This window comes from Anopheles moucheti, chromosome 3 (assembly GCF_943734755.1).
Source record: "Anopheles moucheti chromosome 3, idAnoMoucSN_F20_07, whole genome shotgun sequence".
Taxonomy (NCBI): domain Eukaryota; kingdom Metazoa; phylum Arthropoda; class Insecta; order Diptera; family Culicidae; genus Anopheles; species Anopheles moucheti.
The window spans coordinates 92539164-92557823 of record NC_069141.1 but is presented as its reverse complement, the minus strand read 5'-3'; the positions used below and the strand labels follow the sequence as shown (position 1 = coordinate 92557823).

Below are 18660 nucleotides of genomic sequence, written 5' to 3'. Positions count from 1 at the left end.
CGCGTAGTTGTGAGTCGTTTAAAGAGGAAATGAGAGAAAAAGAAAAATGAAGTGACAATGAAGAAAGTATAGGACTTACGCTCGATCCTTTACGGGCGGTGCATCCACCCAAACAGGACGATGACTTGCGGATTGTGGCCGGCGGCGGCCGGTACGTAATACCCTTGAGGTTCGCTTCCGCAACACCCTTGATCGGTATACCACTGGCCGATGTACTGCTAGCAGTGGCGGTGGTTGTAACCACTTCCTCTTCATACTACTCGGTTTGTTCGAACATGTTTTTTTTTATTTCAATTCATTACAGCATGCGCGAGTTTCACAAGCATGAGCAGTGAAGGTAGTGGTGATTGTGGTAGTAGTAATAGTAGTAGTAGTAGCAGTAGTAGTAGTGGTAGTAGTTAGTAGTAGTAGTAGTAGTAGAAGTAGTAATAATCGTCGTAGTAGTAGGTAGATTGTGAATCAGATGCCAAATTGAATGAGAAAACAAATTAGTTCAACACAAACCAACCGGTCAATGCAAGCCAAAATGTGAGAGGTAACGAACAGAAAAACCCAAAGCTAAAGACGAAATGACAGTAACATAAATGCATGTAAAGTTTGGTACGATTAAGGATGACGACAAAGGATATCATTTTGAATTTGGTTTTTAAAAGAAGTGACACAATAGAGAACACATTTCAGCGTAATGGTTTTGACGACTTAATGACGCTTTTTCGGTACGAAACATCTGCACGATAGGAAGGTCAGAGTTTGTACAAAACACTACATAGAGTATACAACTCCAAATATCTATTGGATGCTGGGCTAAAATTTAGTGTAACTATAAGTGTGTACTATTATACACCTTGTTCTAGGCAAGGCGCAAGGGCGAAATGATAGTTGGGGCTCCTAATTTTAAAAAGGATGAACGGCAGGGGAGCTCTTAAGTTCGAATTTAATAAACTGCTGACGTGGGGGGGGGGGGGGGGGGATGCCTTCGAGGCTCAAAAATTATAATTTGCTTTGAACAGGTGGACGGGAAGAGGATGGTTCGCGTTCCATTTTCTTCAGAGGCTCCTTAAAGTGTACTTCTCTGAAGTTGTTGAGGGGCCTTCTAGCATACGGAGAGGGTTGAAACGGTTTCGGACCTTTTCCTGGCATAATCTATACACCGTTTACTACTAAACGGCTTTTTTCGGGTACCCCCACAGGTCGAGATGAAACCCCATAGAGTTAGAATGACTCAGCGCCCAATTTTATGGGTAGTGAATTGTGCCGCAAAGATCCCAGTACGGTTGAAAAATTTACTCGGGGTTATGATTATTACCCTGGGATGGCCTTAAGCCATACTCAAATAAACATTTAGAACCAACTAAACGTGCTCAGCTTTTGGATCATTAATTCTACTAGTTTTAGAAAACATACTATCTAAAATAAAAACAAAAAAAACAACTATTAAAAAATTGTTATTGCTATAATAAACTAGCAAAAGCTTCCTAAGCTACTACAAATGTTGCTATTGAATTGGGTGTTGTCTTACTTTACTAAAATTGATGACAAACAAGATATTAAATATCGTATCAACATATTATATTGAGAATGTAAAGGTAACAGCAAAAAGCATAGCAATTTTTTTGATTCACAACTAGCACCAAACGAAACTTACATGAAAAGCTGTTTTCAACGAATGCCAGAAGGAGTTGAAGAACATGGAAAACCGACGGTTCAACTGGCTAGCTAGATCTAGTGAAATTTCGGCTCTTCTCATGCAAAACATTTAAGGGTATGAAAAACAAGACTGAATAATATCTGGACAAGAAAATGCACACGCGTATAGCGTTTATTCAGCTTATTCCTGTTCATTTTGGGATATTGGGTAAGGAGTTACGGTATGGTCATTCGCATGGCAGTAAATTGGTGTTCAGTTTAAAGAACAGTCCCAAATTCAAGTAAGATAGCAGTAAAATTCTTTATGTGCTGCAGATACTAATATCAAGAAACAAAGAACTCCAAACTAAATCGCACTTAACATGTTACAAAACAAAAGTTGAAATTGCCAAAATGATGAAACGAACTACTTGGGAGAGCGACAGAAGGCTTTCAAATGCGATTGATTGCGTACAGTTATTACGGTCAAATTTTTTCAAATACTCATTTTAAAAAGTAGCAAAAGTGGGAAAGCAAAACTCAAAGCGGAAAATAATGTCTACTAATTTTCTCACTGTGTGCGTGTGCGATCAAATAATTCGTCCAAATTTGTAAAGAGATACACTTTTGCTTTCATCTGCTGTGTATTTTGATTGTTTAAATTATCTATTTAGAGGCTATGATTTTTTAAATATTAATAATTTGTAGTTGGCAGAAAGAATTCGATTTATGTGTATTTACTATCAATAGCATATAGTTTAAAAATCGAATAAACGACAGAAAACAAGAATATTCAACAGTGTTAGAATCTAACAAATATATGAAGGAACAAATAGATATAACAGATAAGTAGCAGTACAATAAAATTTCAAAACGAAAAAAAAATAGCAAGAAAGTGGTGCAATAGAAATAAAACAATAGAAACAATAGAAATAAAAAGGAGGGAAGCTGGTAAATAGACGAAAAGAAAATAATAGCTTCATAAGAGAATAATACGTAATAAGAGATATATAGGAATAGATTGAGAAGTTGTAGTACAAATGATAGAGTAAAAAAGAATAAAAAGAGAATAATAGAGTATAAAACCATTGACTTTTAAGATGGTAAATTTATTCGCAAACCAGTCCATTATAATAGTATAAGCTACAGACGCGAGGCAGTAGGTCTCGCATTTATTTAAGAAACATTAGAAAAGTTACAAAAGGCGACTGTAGAAATATAACAATTTGAGCGATGGTAAGACAGAATGATATAAACAATACTAGGAAACAATGAAAAGAAGCAACGCAAGACAAGAGAGAGTAAGAATTAATATAACTTCAACTTATCATAAACATAAACATTATAAACAGCGACATGTTAATAACAAAAAAAGGATGTCAATGGCAGCGATTGAAACGAAGTAGAGTAATAAGAAAAAGTTTTGATGTAAATTCTACTAACTTTTGATAGGTTCGAAGCGCTGCTTGCTTGGCAAAGTCCTCGCTAGGCAGTGATAGTAGCCATATTTGTTTGTGCATCAAGTGCCATACGAAGCCGCACCGAAATATGATGCGTTTATTCGTTTGATTTTGGGTATTAAAGCGATTTTATTGGTGGAAATTAAAGAAACAAAACAATGAAAAGAAGAAAAGAAGAAAAAAATCAAAATCGACACTGTTTCGTTTTATCCTGGGAGCGTTTTGAACACACGCACGGATAGTCACGGGATCATTAATGTGTGCGAGTCACTGAAACCGATGATGTTTTGATATACCTGCGATTACCTCATCAAACACCGATGACGACGTCAATGACAAATACACTATTATTATTAATATTATTTCCAGAATGTTGTAAAACGGTGTAGAAATATTAAAAGGGGTTTTATAACGTTGTAGAAATGCACCGAATGAAACAAACTGTACATCGCTCAAATAAAGATGGTCGCCAGTTGCACTTAGGTTCATTATGATTGTACGTATGAAGGTAAACTAATTTAAAGAAAAAATTAATAAAGAAACGTTTATAGAAAAGGGTATAGAGTAGATAAAGCATATAGTTGTATAAGATAGCGAGACAAAGAGAAAACCAAACAAGGCATAGTGTGAAGCAGTCGGGAGTCGAAGTAACACTTGGGAGACATAGTGGAAATTGAAAAGCAAACTTTTCCTTTATTCAAGGTGTTTGATGTAAGAATAAGGAGAACCTAGAATATATAAATAAGGAAGCTTATGAACAGAGCAGGAGGAAGCAATGTTGTTAACTGATAAAATTAATAAGACATAAACAGTAAGGAACACAAAATGCAGATGAACGTAACAAACAAACGAAAGCGAAAGATTTAGTGAATAGCAATCATAATTCTGGAAAATCTTATTCGCTTATTTTTATTTGTTTTGTTTTGCAGTTGTTTTAATTTTGTTCAAATGTTGAATTGCGTTTGCGTGATTTAGCTCTGTTGGGCGTTGGTTTTTAAAGTTTGGACTCACCGATGGTCGCAACCGCACACAATGTTTAAAGGTCCCGAAAGATCCAAACGGTCGCCATTTTTCGGCGATTGGCGAATTACTCACATGTGATGCATCCGCATTTGACGTGTCCTGGGTACGGTAGATGCCGATCGGAATTTCGCACGTGGTAGAGCAAAGCTTCTGATACAGCCGGCCGTATGTTCGTATCCACATGTCATCTTTCGTGATCTTCATCTGCAACGAGGGATGATAAAAAATAGGCTTAAAAATGGGAAACGGTAGAGAATATAGCATTAGACGAGACCAAAAAAGTAGATGAAATAATTATCAATGTATAGGGGAATGAATCGATTTCGATGATTTTATCGGCGTCTCATTGATCGGAACAGGCAGAGGTGAGTCTATCAGTAAACTGTCGTATGTCGTTTGATCTCAGCCCGACCTGATCACTGTAATTTAATAAAGTAGCTCTTGTTGAACGGATGTTCAGGATGGGTTCATTTAATGGTTTGCTAAGTGGACCTAAAACGCAGGATTGCTCAATTCACTTACCGAAGTGAGGAACCCACTGCCCGGTGCTTGATCGATGCCGAGCAGCAGTCGCACAAATGTTATCACATAGTCCTTCACGAAGGCTTGATAAAGCAGCGTGTCTAACATTGAAGCACTGAACACGTTGCCGGCCGCAAACGGTAAGCGAAACATGTATGATATGTGTGAGCCTCGCTCCTTCTCTCGCTGTACGTCCCCGCACGGTTCGGAGTCATGGAGGTTGTAAAGAGAAGATTCGTTAGTATCCCTGTTCAGGTAATAGGATTAAATAGAGATGGGCTCATCCAGGATTGCCCGTGCAGTACCTTCTCCATTTTACTGAGATGCAGGGCGTATTTGTCGTGGGCGCGGAACTGCATGAACCTCATATTTGAGCTCTGGGACAGTTCGGTAATGCTACGGATGCTTGGAAAAAATCTGCCAAAATTGGTCAGTAGCATACAAAGCGGAATAGAAAATGGAAATGCAACAGAGAGAAAGAGAGAGAAAGAGAGAGAGAGAGAGAGAGAGAGAGATAGCGAGAGAATAAAAAAGAGAGGGAAAAAGTGCAATTAATCTTGCCATCTGAATTATTAGACACCTGAAGATTGATAATCATACTTAAACATAGTTTGCACAGCAACGATGGTGTTACAGTCAGCTAAAGTATCTTCTTCGGCTGAATTTGATAGCTCCTTGTTTACGACAACAACATTCTCCGCCAAGGTAATACCGGCCCGAAGTAGATCGTCTAGACAGTCAATTGAACCCAACATCCAGTACACCTGGAAAGTGAGCAAATGATGTGTGTCAAATTTTGTGGGAATCTAGAAGGTACAAGCTTTTTTACCAGTGGGAAATAGGAGATAGCATCCAGAAAGGCAATGTCGGGTCGTCGTTCCAGCAATAGGATGATTGGATTGAGTGACGTTTTCGAGCGAAAGTGAGCCCTCAACGGAATAATGAAGTTGTAGATGCCATTGGATGCATAATCGGCAGCTAGAATTATGGTTTTATTTTGCCATTGGTATTCCTTTGCATTTCTATAGCTACAATGTTCACAGACCTGTAGAAATGAATTATAAGTTATAATTATGTCTTATGTCTTATGTTACCCAATTCCTCACACTTACTTGAGCAAGTTGTAGGCAGCAGAGAGGTTTCTTTTCCTTGAGTAGAAAACACAACGTTGGACTTACGCCAATGAAGGGTGAAACCGGTGGAAACCCTTTCACAATCCTACAAAAAAGACAAGAAGCTCCATTTAAGTTCGAAATGTGCCACTATCATGGTAAGAGCATCAAAAACGCCACGGTGTTCAAGCGTCGTTGAATGGTGCGTAAATGAAATGTTCGATTGATTCCATTGATCCGATAGAATGCTAATGGTTTAGTCAACTTGCTGATAGAATCTTATGACAATAATATACGGAGTAAAACCAATATCGTTATAGTTAATGAGCGCCATATCGTGAATGATTATATGAAGCAGGCGCGCGAATCTTCTAACACACGCTCTACACATACATTACATTTTAATAAAGCGAAGATTTTAGCACAAGCGAACGTGACAACTTATATCGAAAATAACGGGGGCATTTGAACGTTTTTTAGACGGAATGCATACTTTATAGTATCTTTTATGAAAATTAATTAAAGTCTGCTAATCGCGTTTGTTGATTGTTGCTAATACATTGTTTTTTTATTGTCCTGTTACATGTCATTAAGTTCCTTTTAACAAAAATCCGAAGTAGCCAGAAAGACACAAATATAACACATGGCAATATTATGAGATGTAAGTCTAGTGAAGTGATAAACACTACACTAAACACTTTAAACACCATAAAACATGTCGTTTAAACTCTATGAAAGGTAAAAGAAAGAAATAATTAGAAAATTGTTCATCTGAACGAAGCTTCATTCATCTGCTCGGCAGTAATTGTAACACTACTCCGTTTTCATTTAAAGCAGCAGGAATATTGATTCGATACAGCGTTGAACATTCATCTTGCTAGTTGCTGATGATACTCAGCTTATGAAGGCATTATTAGTGGATGTTTTACCGTTTCCAGGTACTGACTGAGAAACAAACACGAGGTAAATTTGGTACAATCCAAACATTAATAAACTGAAACCATGCAATTAAATGAAATGTAACGTCATAATTCCGAATAGATAAGAATAATCCCAATATACGATACATGGATATCGCGCGCTACTTATGAAGCGTTCGTGATGCGAGCCGTGGATGAGTATTAATGATTGTCAAATCTTTTTTATCATTTCCTTTCTGGTTTTAATTCATGCTGCACTGCATTTGATGAGATGGTTGGTTCGCGAATACTGCGCAATCACGGTAGTGACTGGACACATTGTATCAATGCATTTAGCCGAGAACGTTAGCGTTATTAAATTCGGTACTATAAACTAGAAAAGGAATTTGGAAATTCATGAATACAAGAATTCGGAAGAAGGTAGCATCAGATATAACGACCATAGCAATGTCAATCGTTCTTGGTTTTTTAGAAAACTGGTATTTTTTAAATAGGCTTCCACTCTCTGAATGCCATTTAATGCCTCTAAATTTATGGCCTCCGAAGAAAAGGGCTTAGAAGCGTTTAAAAACCATCGCCAGAGCACATGCACGCTATATTTCTAGTCTTGCATACGAACGAATATCTGAGGCTTCTGCTTTGGCAACAGGAGCTTCAGCTCGATTTGGTCATTGCTGCTAGTCACGGCAAACAGTAGACACGAATGAGTTTCCGTTCACAGATCGATTAGTCGCAGAGCGTCACTATTTTAAGCATGATGACTGCTCGTCCGATTGATTCTCGTTCGTTCCTAATCGTTCCTAATATCTTATCACAGTTTCGCGTCGCATCGGGAGCATGATTTGGTATCGACAATTTTCTACAAGTAACATCGACTGATTCTATAAGTAACATCGACTGATCCTGGAATAACGTAACACAATAAAACTGACATTTGTTAAACAACGAACGACATGCATTTTAGGGGCTGAGAAGAGCAGTAGCATTACAAAGCAGAATAACAAATGCCTAAGATGTGATTGTTAATGTAGCTGAACTTGAAAAAGTTTGCAATACGGTGTACGTAAAAATGAAAAATCAGAGTATTACAATGACTGATGTAACGATTGGAAAATATGAAATGAAAGGCTGTATGAAACGTTTAGGAAAGGAGAAAGATAAGAACGATTAGAGTGACAAAATTCAAACATTCATAAAAAAGGAGCATAGTAGCAGAACAAAGAGTAGCAGCAGAAGCAGCCACACGAAACTATTCCAAAAAATCAAAACCCTGGAAGCGGTTAATTCTTAAACGGTCGAAATGAACTGGAGCGTTAAGAAGAGAAAAAACAAGAATAACACTTACCGGGAACAGTCAGTATGCCATGCAGGGGGTGTGTGAGTTGAATCTTTGGTATCGGATGTCGAACTACAACATTTTGAATCGCCGGATGAGCTCAGTACGAGCGAAACCGTTTGCAGGAGCGAAAGATCTGCACTTCCGCAACTAAAGTGTGCACGTAAGTTGTATGTAGGTAGGTGGTGTATCGGTGGGAGAAGTGACGAAGATGGGATGAGGATAAGATAATACGAGAGAGGTGCGTGTGCATCGGTGCATGAGTATGAGATTGTGTGAAGGTGTACGTTCGAGTGTATAGTATGTGCGTTCAAGAACGAATATTGTTTAGATTACATCGAAATCGAATCCATAGCAATGAGTTCGACAACAAGATGATGTGTTTGTATTTCGTTTTGCATGGTTCCATGGAATTCCGTCCAAGGTTAGGGATACATGGTACGTTATGTATTATATACATAAATTACATGTGTGCAAATATAAGAAGGTTGAGAAAGTATCGTAGTCAGTAAATTTTTAGTTAGGTCATTCGTGCAGAGTGATTGAAGAAGGGTGTAAAAGAGAGAAAAAAAAGAAAAAAGAAAGAGAAAGATAGAGAGAGAAAGAGAGAAAGAGAAAAAGAAAAAGAAAGATGACGTGCAGATAAATATGAGGGAAAATAGAAAAACATATGGAATGTTCAGGCAATGGTAGATAATCATAAAGAAAGGTTCAAATATATGTGATGAGCGTAAAAACAATACTTCAAACAAGGTAAAACATACATAGAGATTCAATACAAAATTCTACTAGTTGCCTTTTGTGTTCTACAAGAAGCTTATCTGCATTGGTAGAAGAAAAAGGAAGAGTTTGATTTTTGTACTGCCTTGAGTCCGGTTTTAATACAATACATCCTTTTCGATTTCTACATAAATTGTTCGACATTTTGGGGTTTTCATTGTTCTACGCTGCATTTGTATAGCATCTATACCATAGTATCAGTCCATAGGAGCAATGGATGATCCAACGGTGGGCGGAGTAGGCGGCCAGCTAGGGCCTCGCCGTTCGGGGGCCCCTGTAGAAAGCTGTTTAGTAGTGAGGTCCAAAGGTGTAAGGATTATGTCAGGAAAGTGCTCGAAAAGCGAAGCTTGAACCTTCTCCGTATGCTAGAGGGGGCCATGAAGGAAACCACAAGAGCACTCAGGAGAAATTTGCACCCACTATCCGCTCCCCCCCCCCTCCCTCTCCCTGGTACCAATTTTGAATATGCACAAAAATCCCCCATCGACCTGTTCAAAGCGAGGCAGTTAAAGGGCCCCTTCTCTCTACGCCTTTTACTTCGTCTCATTTGAGGGGCTTCAATTAACCCCTCCTCAACCTTTTCAAAATTAGAGGCCCCAACTATCATTCCGCCTGGGTCCTCCAAGTGAATTGATCCGCCACTGCATAGGAGTCAACCAAAGTTAGTAATATATGTACGACACCAACGCAATAACAGCCCCCCAACAATCGTTCGTTCTTTCTTCTTTCGCAAGTTCTAGAACATCTAGAACAAATCTGCTATGATCAAAACTATGTATAGATATTAATAGATTCCTTTACACTTTCTGGATTTTGTTTTAAACTATTTTTTTTTGTTTCGTTAGAATGGCCTGGCCGTATCGACTTATTTTACCACGTAGCCGGATAGTCAGTACTTGGTACGCGGGATTGATCCGGATGGTATTTTGGTTCGGTCCGTTCGTGTGAAGACCGGCTCCATCATGCCACCGGGCCTCATCAAACTAAATTTTATTCTGTACCAAGTTATCTCGACTAACTTATCCGTTGTGTCGGAAACTAAGCAAGTTTCTGAATTGAGAAAACTTTTCAAAGAATACGTTTCTCCTTGCGAAGATCAAAAGATTCCACAATTACCTAACTAGCATTCCCTTTAAACTTGAAATGATTCTAGAAACTGCTAAAACTTGACCATTAGTACACTAACCCCACAAATTCGTCTAACACCTTTGTCGGAATAAAAAAAAAACTATTCTATTGATTGTTTTAAGCCGCTTTCCAGGGAGTTCAAGTTTAAAGTAAATAAAAACTGTCATATGGAATATAAATTTTGAAAGAAATAGAAGACTAACGATAAACTGTTAAAGCTCAGTTATGCTTTGTAGTATTTTTACGCGTGTGTATGTAACTAATTTGTACGAATGGATAGAACAAATCATATGGGAGTTCGTACTTCCCGTTCATTTCGTAGATGGATGGGATAATGGGAACAATTTGCCGGACCGACAAGATGTGTTATTTATAGTTTCATGGAAGCGGAGAGATAGCACTAACCAACAATTAGTTTAAAACAAAAAAGAAGGTTCCGTGCTTGCACAGTTTATGCAAGCCCGTATCTATCTGCCACAGTACACCGGATTTGCAACTGCATCTGACAGATGGATGTTGGTCTTCTTTCGTGCGATGTTTCTCATCGCATAGGAATATTGCTCTCAGCTCTCCCAAGAGATTAGTTCCGTTTCATGCTGATAAAATCTTTCTGGCCGGTTTGCTGACCGAAGGATGAATGGAAGAGAGAGTAGCTTTTTGGACGCAAAACCGTGTTATAGTGAAGTAGTTGGAAAATGTCACCAATGGACAAATGCTAGTTCTTCCCCTGCTGAAGCTACCGTCCCAGATATAGCAAATTACCAGTAAAGCATGACGGTAGTAGTACTTACGCAATTTTCTCCGATGGTGATCGCCACGGCACGTCATCGTCGATTTCGTCGTCACTCTCATTGTCCTCACCGTCGATGCCATCCTCACCGGAGATACTAAATGATGACGATGTGAACATGTCCGGCACTGGTAGAATCGATGGTCTTCGACTGCCTGTGAAAGGTGCGTTCAGCAAGGAAAGAAGGGTTAAATTGTAATGACAAAGGAGTAATGAATGAATTGTAAGTTCATGCGTGTACCTCTTCGTTGATTGAGGATATCGGGACTGAGCAAATTTGGATTGTTGCCACTAGGTATTTCTAGATGGTTTGCGGATGAAATGGTTGGAGGTCCTAATGTTGATTGGGTTATCGTGGTCGTGGTTGCGGTAGTGGTATGAGTAGTCCCTGCGAAGGGTACTACCACACTTTCCTTGAGATAAGACTTGGAATCCGATATAGTGATGGCGCTGGTGACAGCTGTAGTACCCGCCGCTGCATTGCTTCCGCCAGTAGTAACACTTTCCGTGTAGGTCGTTGCTGCAACGGTAGTAGTGGAGAAGGTCGTGAAACATTCTTATCATTGGTTCGGTACTTATTTAAATGCATCTAAACAAATGGACATCAATTTGATGGGTGGATGAATGAATAGATAGATGGTACACAAGGCGTTGTTGATGTAAAAAAAAATGAAAACGGAAAAGATGTCAAATATACAAATCGCTATACAAATTTTATGCTAGCAAATTCAACCAGAGACTTCATTAGGCTATAAACGAAAGCAAACGACAATGACAAACAATCACAAAGAAGCACTTAGTTAGGGTCAAGCCTCTAAATGAATGAATTAATTTAATTATAACATCTTCCAGCTACTCTATGAAAACATAAATGTGTATTGTTTATGCAAACGACAATGACAAACAATCACAAAGAAGCACTTAGTTAGGGTCAAGCCTCTAAATGAATGAATTAATTTAATTATAACATCTTCCAGCTACTCTATGAAAACATAAATGTGTATTGTTTTGACAAAAAGATGTTTTTATTGATCCATTAATTTTGTTTTATCAAAAAATAGCTACTGATGAAAGCAAGAATGGTTCTGCGCTGGCTTCAAATTTATGCAAAAATACACCAACTGACCGTGTGGAAACTAAATTATTTATCGAAATAAAAATCTAAAAATTAAGAAATAATCCAATATGACAAGGACGACTGGAAAAAAGGCAATCAATAATAAACTAGGGATTAATTATTACGTTCGAATGTGTATTAACGTAGCACACATACATGCACAAATAAATTACATTCAAACTCGCACGGGTACGTGTGTATGACGGAGAATGCAGTTTTGTGCGATTCGTTGATTCGGCGGAAGGCAAACGAGAATCAATGGTGATAAATGATATTAATGTTTAAACATGAATAAACCTACGAGAATCGATGGTTAATTACTGAATACCTGGTGACGTACATTATTAAATGGTTGCGAGAAATGAGGCTCGATAAATAATAATTTAATAATTCATATCTGTCATATCTGTGTATTTGTTTTGTTGTGGATGATGGTGTTTACACTTTTCATATAGTGCAGCTTGTGCAGGATAAAATGAATATATTAGTACGGTAGTGCGATTAGTGGGAGCGGCATGGTGGCATGATGGTAGTGGCGCCGGTCTTTACATGAACCAACCGGACCAAAATACAATCCGGATTAATCCCCAGTAGCAAAAGCTTTAACTATCCGGCTACGTGGTAAAACATGCCAGATAAGCCAAAAATGGCTGACATGACCTAGTAGTAGGTCGTTAAGACAACAAGAGAGTGAGTGAGTGAATGAGAGAGAGAGAGAGAGAGAGAGAGAGAGAGAGAGAGAGGGGGGGAGAGAGAGAGAGAGAGAGAGCGAGAGAGCGAGGGGGTTCGGTAGTAAAAGTTTGAGCACGTTTGAGCAAATACGAGTAAATAGAAGAATTCATTTTACATGTTACATAATTGCATTTACATTGCACCAGACTAAAGAGTATAAACAGATATCATAGAGTATATATAACATATTGTAAAACTACAGCAAATCAAGTTTCATGAGCAGACAGATTTATTTACATTATACATGCATGTTTACATATATTTTTATAAGATATTTATGAATGCCATCCTTTGTGGGTTATATGATGTAAAAATGGGATGATTTAAAAATTCAACTTTTAGCCGGAAAACTGAAAATAAAACTAACTGAAAAATTGTACATCGCACAGCGGAAAACTGTGAAGAAGTATGACAAATGATGAAAATGTCAAGTGTGATTCCTCGATGTACAAGAGCTCTAAACACATTAAATAAGGAGAACATTCACTTATCAACCATGCAGATATGAAAGAAAATTTTGAAGGCATCAGAAAAAGTCACCGAACAATTTATTTCTACAGATAGCGAGCAAGAGAGGAAGAGCTAGAAAAAGATCAAAGACGTAGAGATGTGAGAAGCCAACGTAACTGAGGTAACACAATTAAAGTAAAAAATGTGAAGTCAAGAAAGCGTTCAAGATTCTTAATTTTGAACTTGGTCGGGACTTAATTACAGCGCAAAGGCGTTGTAGTTTAAAGCAACGACTGCAGACACGGGGATATAGCGGATATTGTATTACGGGTAGAAGGTTGGAGGGCTGGATTTAGTTGAAAACAGTTTGGAACTGGGGAAAGAACACTCACGCACGGCCAGAGTCGTGTAGTCGTGACCGTCCATCTTGTTAATGGCCTGCGGTGAGCCAGGACTGTCAGAGTTGGTCGAATTGAGACTGGGACTATGCGGCACCCGTACACAGACCGAAGGCACTGGGGCCATTGGCGGTACGAAACCACCCCCGGCACCGATGGTGTTGTTGATGTTGTGACTATTGCTGTTGTTGTTGTTGTTCGCGGTTACTGGTACGTTGAGACAATCAGAGGAAGAGTGTCATAAAGAAGTAGGAAACCGGTGAGTTATGTTGAACTTTCTCAGCTTTCTATTTTTTTTGGATCTGAATTTTTACTCCTTTTTAGGTAGAAGGATCGAAAGAAGGATATAACGAAAGAATGCGCTAATAATTGGTCTCGTCTCTATAATTTATATTTTTATTCATAAACAACATCCAAAACATAAACTGTACGAGCAAAAATGAGACGACTATGGAATCGAGTTTGTCGTGACTTGGCGCTAGTCGAGTCGTCTTTGACAAATGACATCAAGCAAGGATAGAGGTGAGGAAACACTGTTCAACATAGCGTCCCAGAAAGCACCCAATATTTAAAGCTAGACTAGTAGGAACAATTCTCATGCACACACAAACACATAAGAAAACTCAATCAAAGAGAAATCGAATTTCATATTCATATTGAAAAAGTTGCGTACTGATTGTTTATTGCGGAATGTTTACACGTTTAGGAAGGATCGTGTAGACCTAAGGTCTCCAAATTTTCACTCCACGGGCCGCTTTTGATAAAAATTCCGTAGATGGGGACATTAACACATTAACTTGCGGGACATTTACACAGAGGCTGGAGGCTCTTGAGGGCCGCATGCATGAGACCCCTGCTGTAGACAAATGGAAGGAAAACTCACACAAAATTCAAGGTATCCAACAACAAGAGTGAGAAGAAATGTAGCTAAAAGGAAATCTAATTCTTTGCTTCCAACAAAAAAGCAAATAGCATGAGTCCCATTTAAAGCCGCACGGAAGGAAACACGATAGCGATAGACAGAAAGAGTTATAGGCAGAAATATTGATAAAAAAAGATAAGAAATTGAAACATAACGAAATAGACAGAGAAAGAAGAAAAGAGCGAAGGAAACAGTTCTGCAGGATCACTTCCTATACCACCTACCTTCTTTCGGAGGTTGATCGGGACTTTGATTTTGGTTCTGGTTCACTACAAAGGCCGAGTTTTCCTCCTTGGTGATGCTCATGTAATAGCAAGTGTCATCCTTCTTCATGATGTGACGAGGTCCAGGATTGAGAAGGATCGTTTCTTCATAGAACTCAGGCAGCTCTGCGGGTCGCACTCCGACTAAGGCCACTCCATATCTGTCGGTAGAAACGGTATATGGTAGAATATCTCGAAGAGCAACCATATGCAACTGTCAATACTTTTTTCCCGGGCAGGCCGCTACTTACTTGCGATGCGAATGAAAACTGGCGTAGGTGAAACTTTTCCCCTCATATTCGCCGAAAAACCGGCTGTCCCCGAGCACGATGTGATAAATCTCGTTGCCTGAACATTTGCCGTACAACCGGTGCCATTCTTCCGCCGACTGTTGGCCTTCTCTGTAGAAGAATTTAATGCAGATGATTATTTTAATGCACTGTAGTTCAATTGCTTGCGTGCTGTAGAACATACGTAGGTAGTTCGAGCGGAATTTTTATTCTATTGTTGCTACTGAAAATTTTGAACGCGAAGTACGGTGGCAGCTACGTTAATAGCCAAAAAGGTTATACGTAGTAACTGCACTGACAGGACCTTTGAAACATTCTTAGTAGATTTTTAACTTCCTCTAATTTGTTACCTCTTCAGATCTTGTTATTTTGTCATACTTACTGTCCTCGTGACGTGTGTAGCAACAGCGTGACGAGTGTGCTTGCCCCGGGGCATGTGCAGTTGTTAGCGAGCAATGCATATTTGAACTCGTCCTCGCAGACGACATGCTCGGCAAACTTTACATGCAATTTATTCTCCGGTCTAAAGAACGGAAGAATGTAGAAAGTCAACGAGTGACGGTGAGCATATTTCGTACTCCAATACCCAATGAAAATAGAAAGGGATACTTACCGGAAAATTTGCACATACTGCGGGATATTGGGTGCGAAGTCCTTCACGGCCCAGGAACGCAAAATAGCATGTTCGTCCGCGGCTGTCTTGTCAGCGTAACTGCGGGCAGCCAGTATGAAGCACGCCTCAGCTTCGGCCATACGGGCACGCGCCAGATCCCCGTCTTTGAGACAAGAGCCCTGAAAATAGGAAGAAAACCCCCATGAAAACACAATATGGGACTAGTTGGTTGGAAAAAATGATTTTTTGATTGAGTAAAAAATGAACTAATTGGACTGTGTAATGGAAATAGATCTAAAAACAGCAAGAAAGAAGCGCACGTCCTTCGTTCTCTCCGAGCATTTTAACAGAACGGAGATAAAAAACTCACGAGTGTTATAGGTAAAAATTAATAGCAACACGCGTAAATCGAGCACCGATTCGAAGCAACTTAGAATACCTCCAGCATTCCCCTCGGAACATCGTTATCGTAATGGAGAAGCGTGCACTACTGATCGTTCTCGTTTAATTAAATGAGGAGTCACGTTTCGCACCAGACGAACGGGCAATCATGACTGTACCTGGATGTAGATGACGCGTTGAGCCCAGATCGGTACCTGAAGGATCATTCGCATGGTGGTGTCGAGTTCCATTGGGCTGAGCAGTACGACGTAGTAGTCTTGCAGCAACGGATGAGCGTAAAACTCGTTCAGGAAGTCCATGATAGTGTCCGCGTGCAGCGTAGTCGAACAGACAACGACGTGCTTTTCACTTTGCGCCCGGTGTGAGGAGTAACTGCCTCCTAGCTTCTGGCGCTCCATCCACGTGAACGCCAGCTGCTCAAACTTTCATGCAAAAAGAGAATGGATCAGCGAGATAGTGAGATACAACGTGTGTGTGTGTGTGTGTGTTTTGTTTTTAGAAGTAGCTCAAAATAAATTGTAGAAAATTATCGCAGAATACAAATTTATTATGAATATTGATGTACTTATGGATGTACCCATTAGATCATGAAGACTGTAATTTTTAAACTGATAGGTATAAAAAACTAATTTTTTATTAAACATTAATTAAGTATTTTCTATAAGGCGTTTTGTTTTGCGCGAGGCTACTCACTTGCGTTGGAAGTACTATCAGTGCTACACAAATCATGATGACCATAAACAGTTGGGAGGGCCAGATATCCGGCACAAAATCACCATATCCAACAGTCGAGAATGTTACCACCACGTAATAGGTGCTCTGAAACAGATTGAGGTGTCGATGCCCAGCCCGTTGAAAGTGTTGTATACCGCAAACGCTGTGTGAAAGAAAAGAAATATTCCGGAAAGAATGATCGGTAAAACCATGTCTGGAAGCACACGTTTTATTATAACGAGAACACAAAGTTAAATCTACTTGAAGTGTGCTGCATTTTCTAAATCACGAAAACTCTTGCTGTTGTTCGCGAGTCAGGTTGTAATGCATTGGTGGAATAAAATCGAATTGTGGACAGAGGCGTTCATCTGATGGAAATGGATTGTTTAGATTAAATTATTACACGAGAGACATTGCAGTGAAGCGCACGACAAGTTAAAATATTCATCTCTGTGCTAGAACGCAGACTCGGGAAAGCCGAAGCGTGAATACTAACGACACGATGATGACAGTTGAACGGAAAAGCGGTGAACACATTGAGTAGCTCTATATATATATATAAATTATATCCTCTATCCAACCGTATGGTTTTTGATAGTGCAAAAAAAAAACTAAGAACGGGAATGTGGAGGAACATCGTACTCCATTCCATTATTCTTCGGTTCGGCACAGGAGCATTAGAACAACAATCTAGTCCACTTTTGCGTGCTTGTTGGGTGACAAGTTTGCTTTCATTGTCACAGGGCGTCTTCCGTCCCGTCCGTGACCCTGTCGGCCATTAACATAAATGAAGGAAATTTGAATAAAGTAAGCAACTATGGAAAGTACAAAAGGGGGAAGCTCTACAGCTGCAATGATACAAAGGCAAGTTGAAATGGTAACAAAAAAGGAAAAACCTCCATTTGGTTCGCTTTGCATTCTTTACTCCGAAAGCACGCGTGGTCGCTGGGAAACGGAACAGGAAAAGCTACACTTAGGTGATGGGTTAGAGTTAAATCGCAGAAACCGATTCTGCCGCATATTAATTATTGATTTTCATAATGTGTTTCCATGTTGAAGAACGTGGTTGAACAGGGGGAACTCTGTGAAGTCTAATAGTGCAGATATTAACGATTTTACATAAATTATGCAAAGTTTGGATTGTGGGAAATCATCATCAGAAGGTAGGTTTTGGGTGTGCAACAGTGGACCATCAAGTGGATTCAGCGTATAGAATAGAAATTCGGGAAGGCCAAGGAATGTTTGGATTCGCAAATCAAGTTACTATTGGTTTGCGCTGGTACTACCAAGTTAAGGCTAGTAATGGGCTATTACTACGAAGTTAACCAGATAACTATTGTATAGAAACTTACCTTGTGAACACTAGGCAGAGAAGAGTTGCTGACAATATCGTGAGTTGTTGCGATAGCGCTGATTGTGACTTTTGCATCGCTCGGTGGAGATCATTCTGCGAGGCAGAGAGACAGGATATTAGATTATTTATGCCAATATAAAGAACGGTCGAAAGCCCAGAAATCTTCTATAGTGGATTCTACAAATATAAGAAGGACTACAATTAAGGTTCTATTATTCTATTTATTCCATTCATTACTCCCTTAAGGATTTCTAAAAATGATTCTATGAAAAATGATTCTTACATCGCCAGGGTATCGCACTCGCATGCTCGAACTGTTATTGATCAGCCAACGCACGCTCATTTACTCACACCACATATTTTCTTTTTGTCTTTTTCTTAGATGTAAGTATGGAAAGTAAAGTCACAACCTTTCAGCAGTAATGACTCACATGAAAGAATTATCAAAGGCCACTTTGTCATGTTTCAAGTTTTTCGGGTATGATTAGGCAACGATGCAGAATTGCACCCAGATCTTAGACCGAACTAACGAGGCTCATTATATTGGGCTCTGTAGCGCTTGTGTTTGGGTGTATACTACGTATGAGGAAGGTACCGAAAAACATTTCACCCGAAATAAACGCACGCCGTGCTGTTTTCGATTTTTGCGCTGACTGCAGTAGAATGCTTCGTATAGCGATTTTTTATGCTTGATTCAGAGTATGACGA

General features: G+C 39.3%; 1 protein-coding gene across 3 annotated transcripts in view; it reads right to left on the bottom strand.

Moving 5' to 3' along the window:
* LOC128305349 (potassium channel subfamily T member 2) overlaps positions 1 to 18660 on the bottom strand; it is a 55408-nt gene that overhangs the window by 8019 nt on the left and 28729 nt on the right. The window contains exons 7-23 of one of the 3 annotated variants that reach the window (XM_053042740.1): positions 17951 to 18045; positions 16578 to 16761; positions 16043 to 16306; positions 15483 to 15661; positions 15252 to 15392; positions 14831 to 14980; positions 14541 to 14740; positions 10939 to 11217; positions 10699 to 10852; positions 8009 to 8149; positions 5744 to 5849; positions 5461 to 5676; positions 5232 to 5395; positions 4937 to 5048; positions 4632 to 4817; positions 4182 to 4313; positions 3070 to 3111 (exon numbers count right to left, since the gene is read on the bottom strand). In XM_053042740.1, the coding sequence (XP_052898700.1) occupies positions 3070 to 3111; positions 4182 to 4313; positions 4632 to 4817; positions 4937 to 5048; positions 5232 to 5395; positions 5461 to 5676; positions 5744 to 5849; positions 8009 to 8149; positions 10699 to 10852; positions 10939 to 11217; positions 14541 to 14740; positions 14831 to 14980; positions 15252 to 15392; positions 15483 to 15661; positions 16043 to 16306; positions 16578 to 16761; positions 17951 to 18045 (2745 nt within the window). Of the gene's footprint in view, positions 1 to 79; positions 257 to 3069; positions 3112 to 4097; positions 4314 to 4631; positions 4818 to 4936; positions 5049 to 5231; positions 5396 to 5460; positions 5677 to 5743; positions 5850 to 8008; positions 8150 to 10698; positions 10853 to 10938; positions 11218 to 14540; positions 14741 to 14830; positions 14981 to 15251; positions 15393 to 15482; positions 15662 to 16042; positions 16307 to 16577; positions 16762 to 17950; positions 18046 to 18660 lie in introns of all 3 variants that reach the window. The other 2 variants (XM_053042738.1, XM_053042739.1) reach the window with 2 other exon arrangements.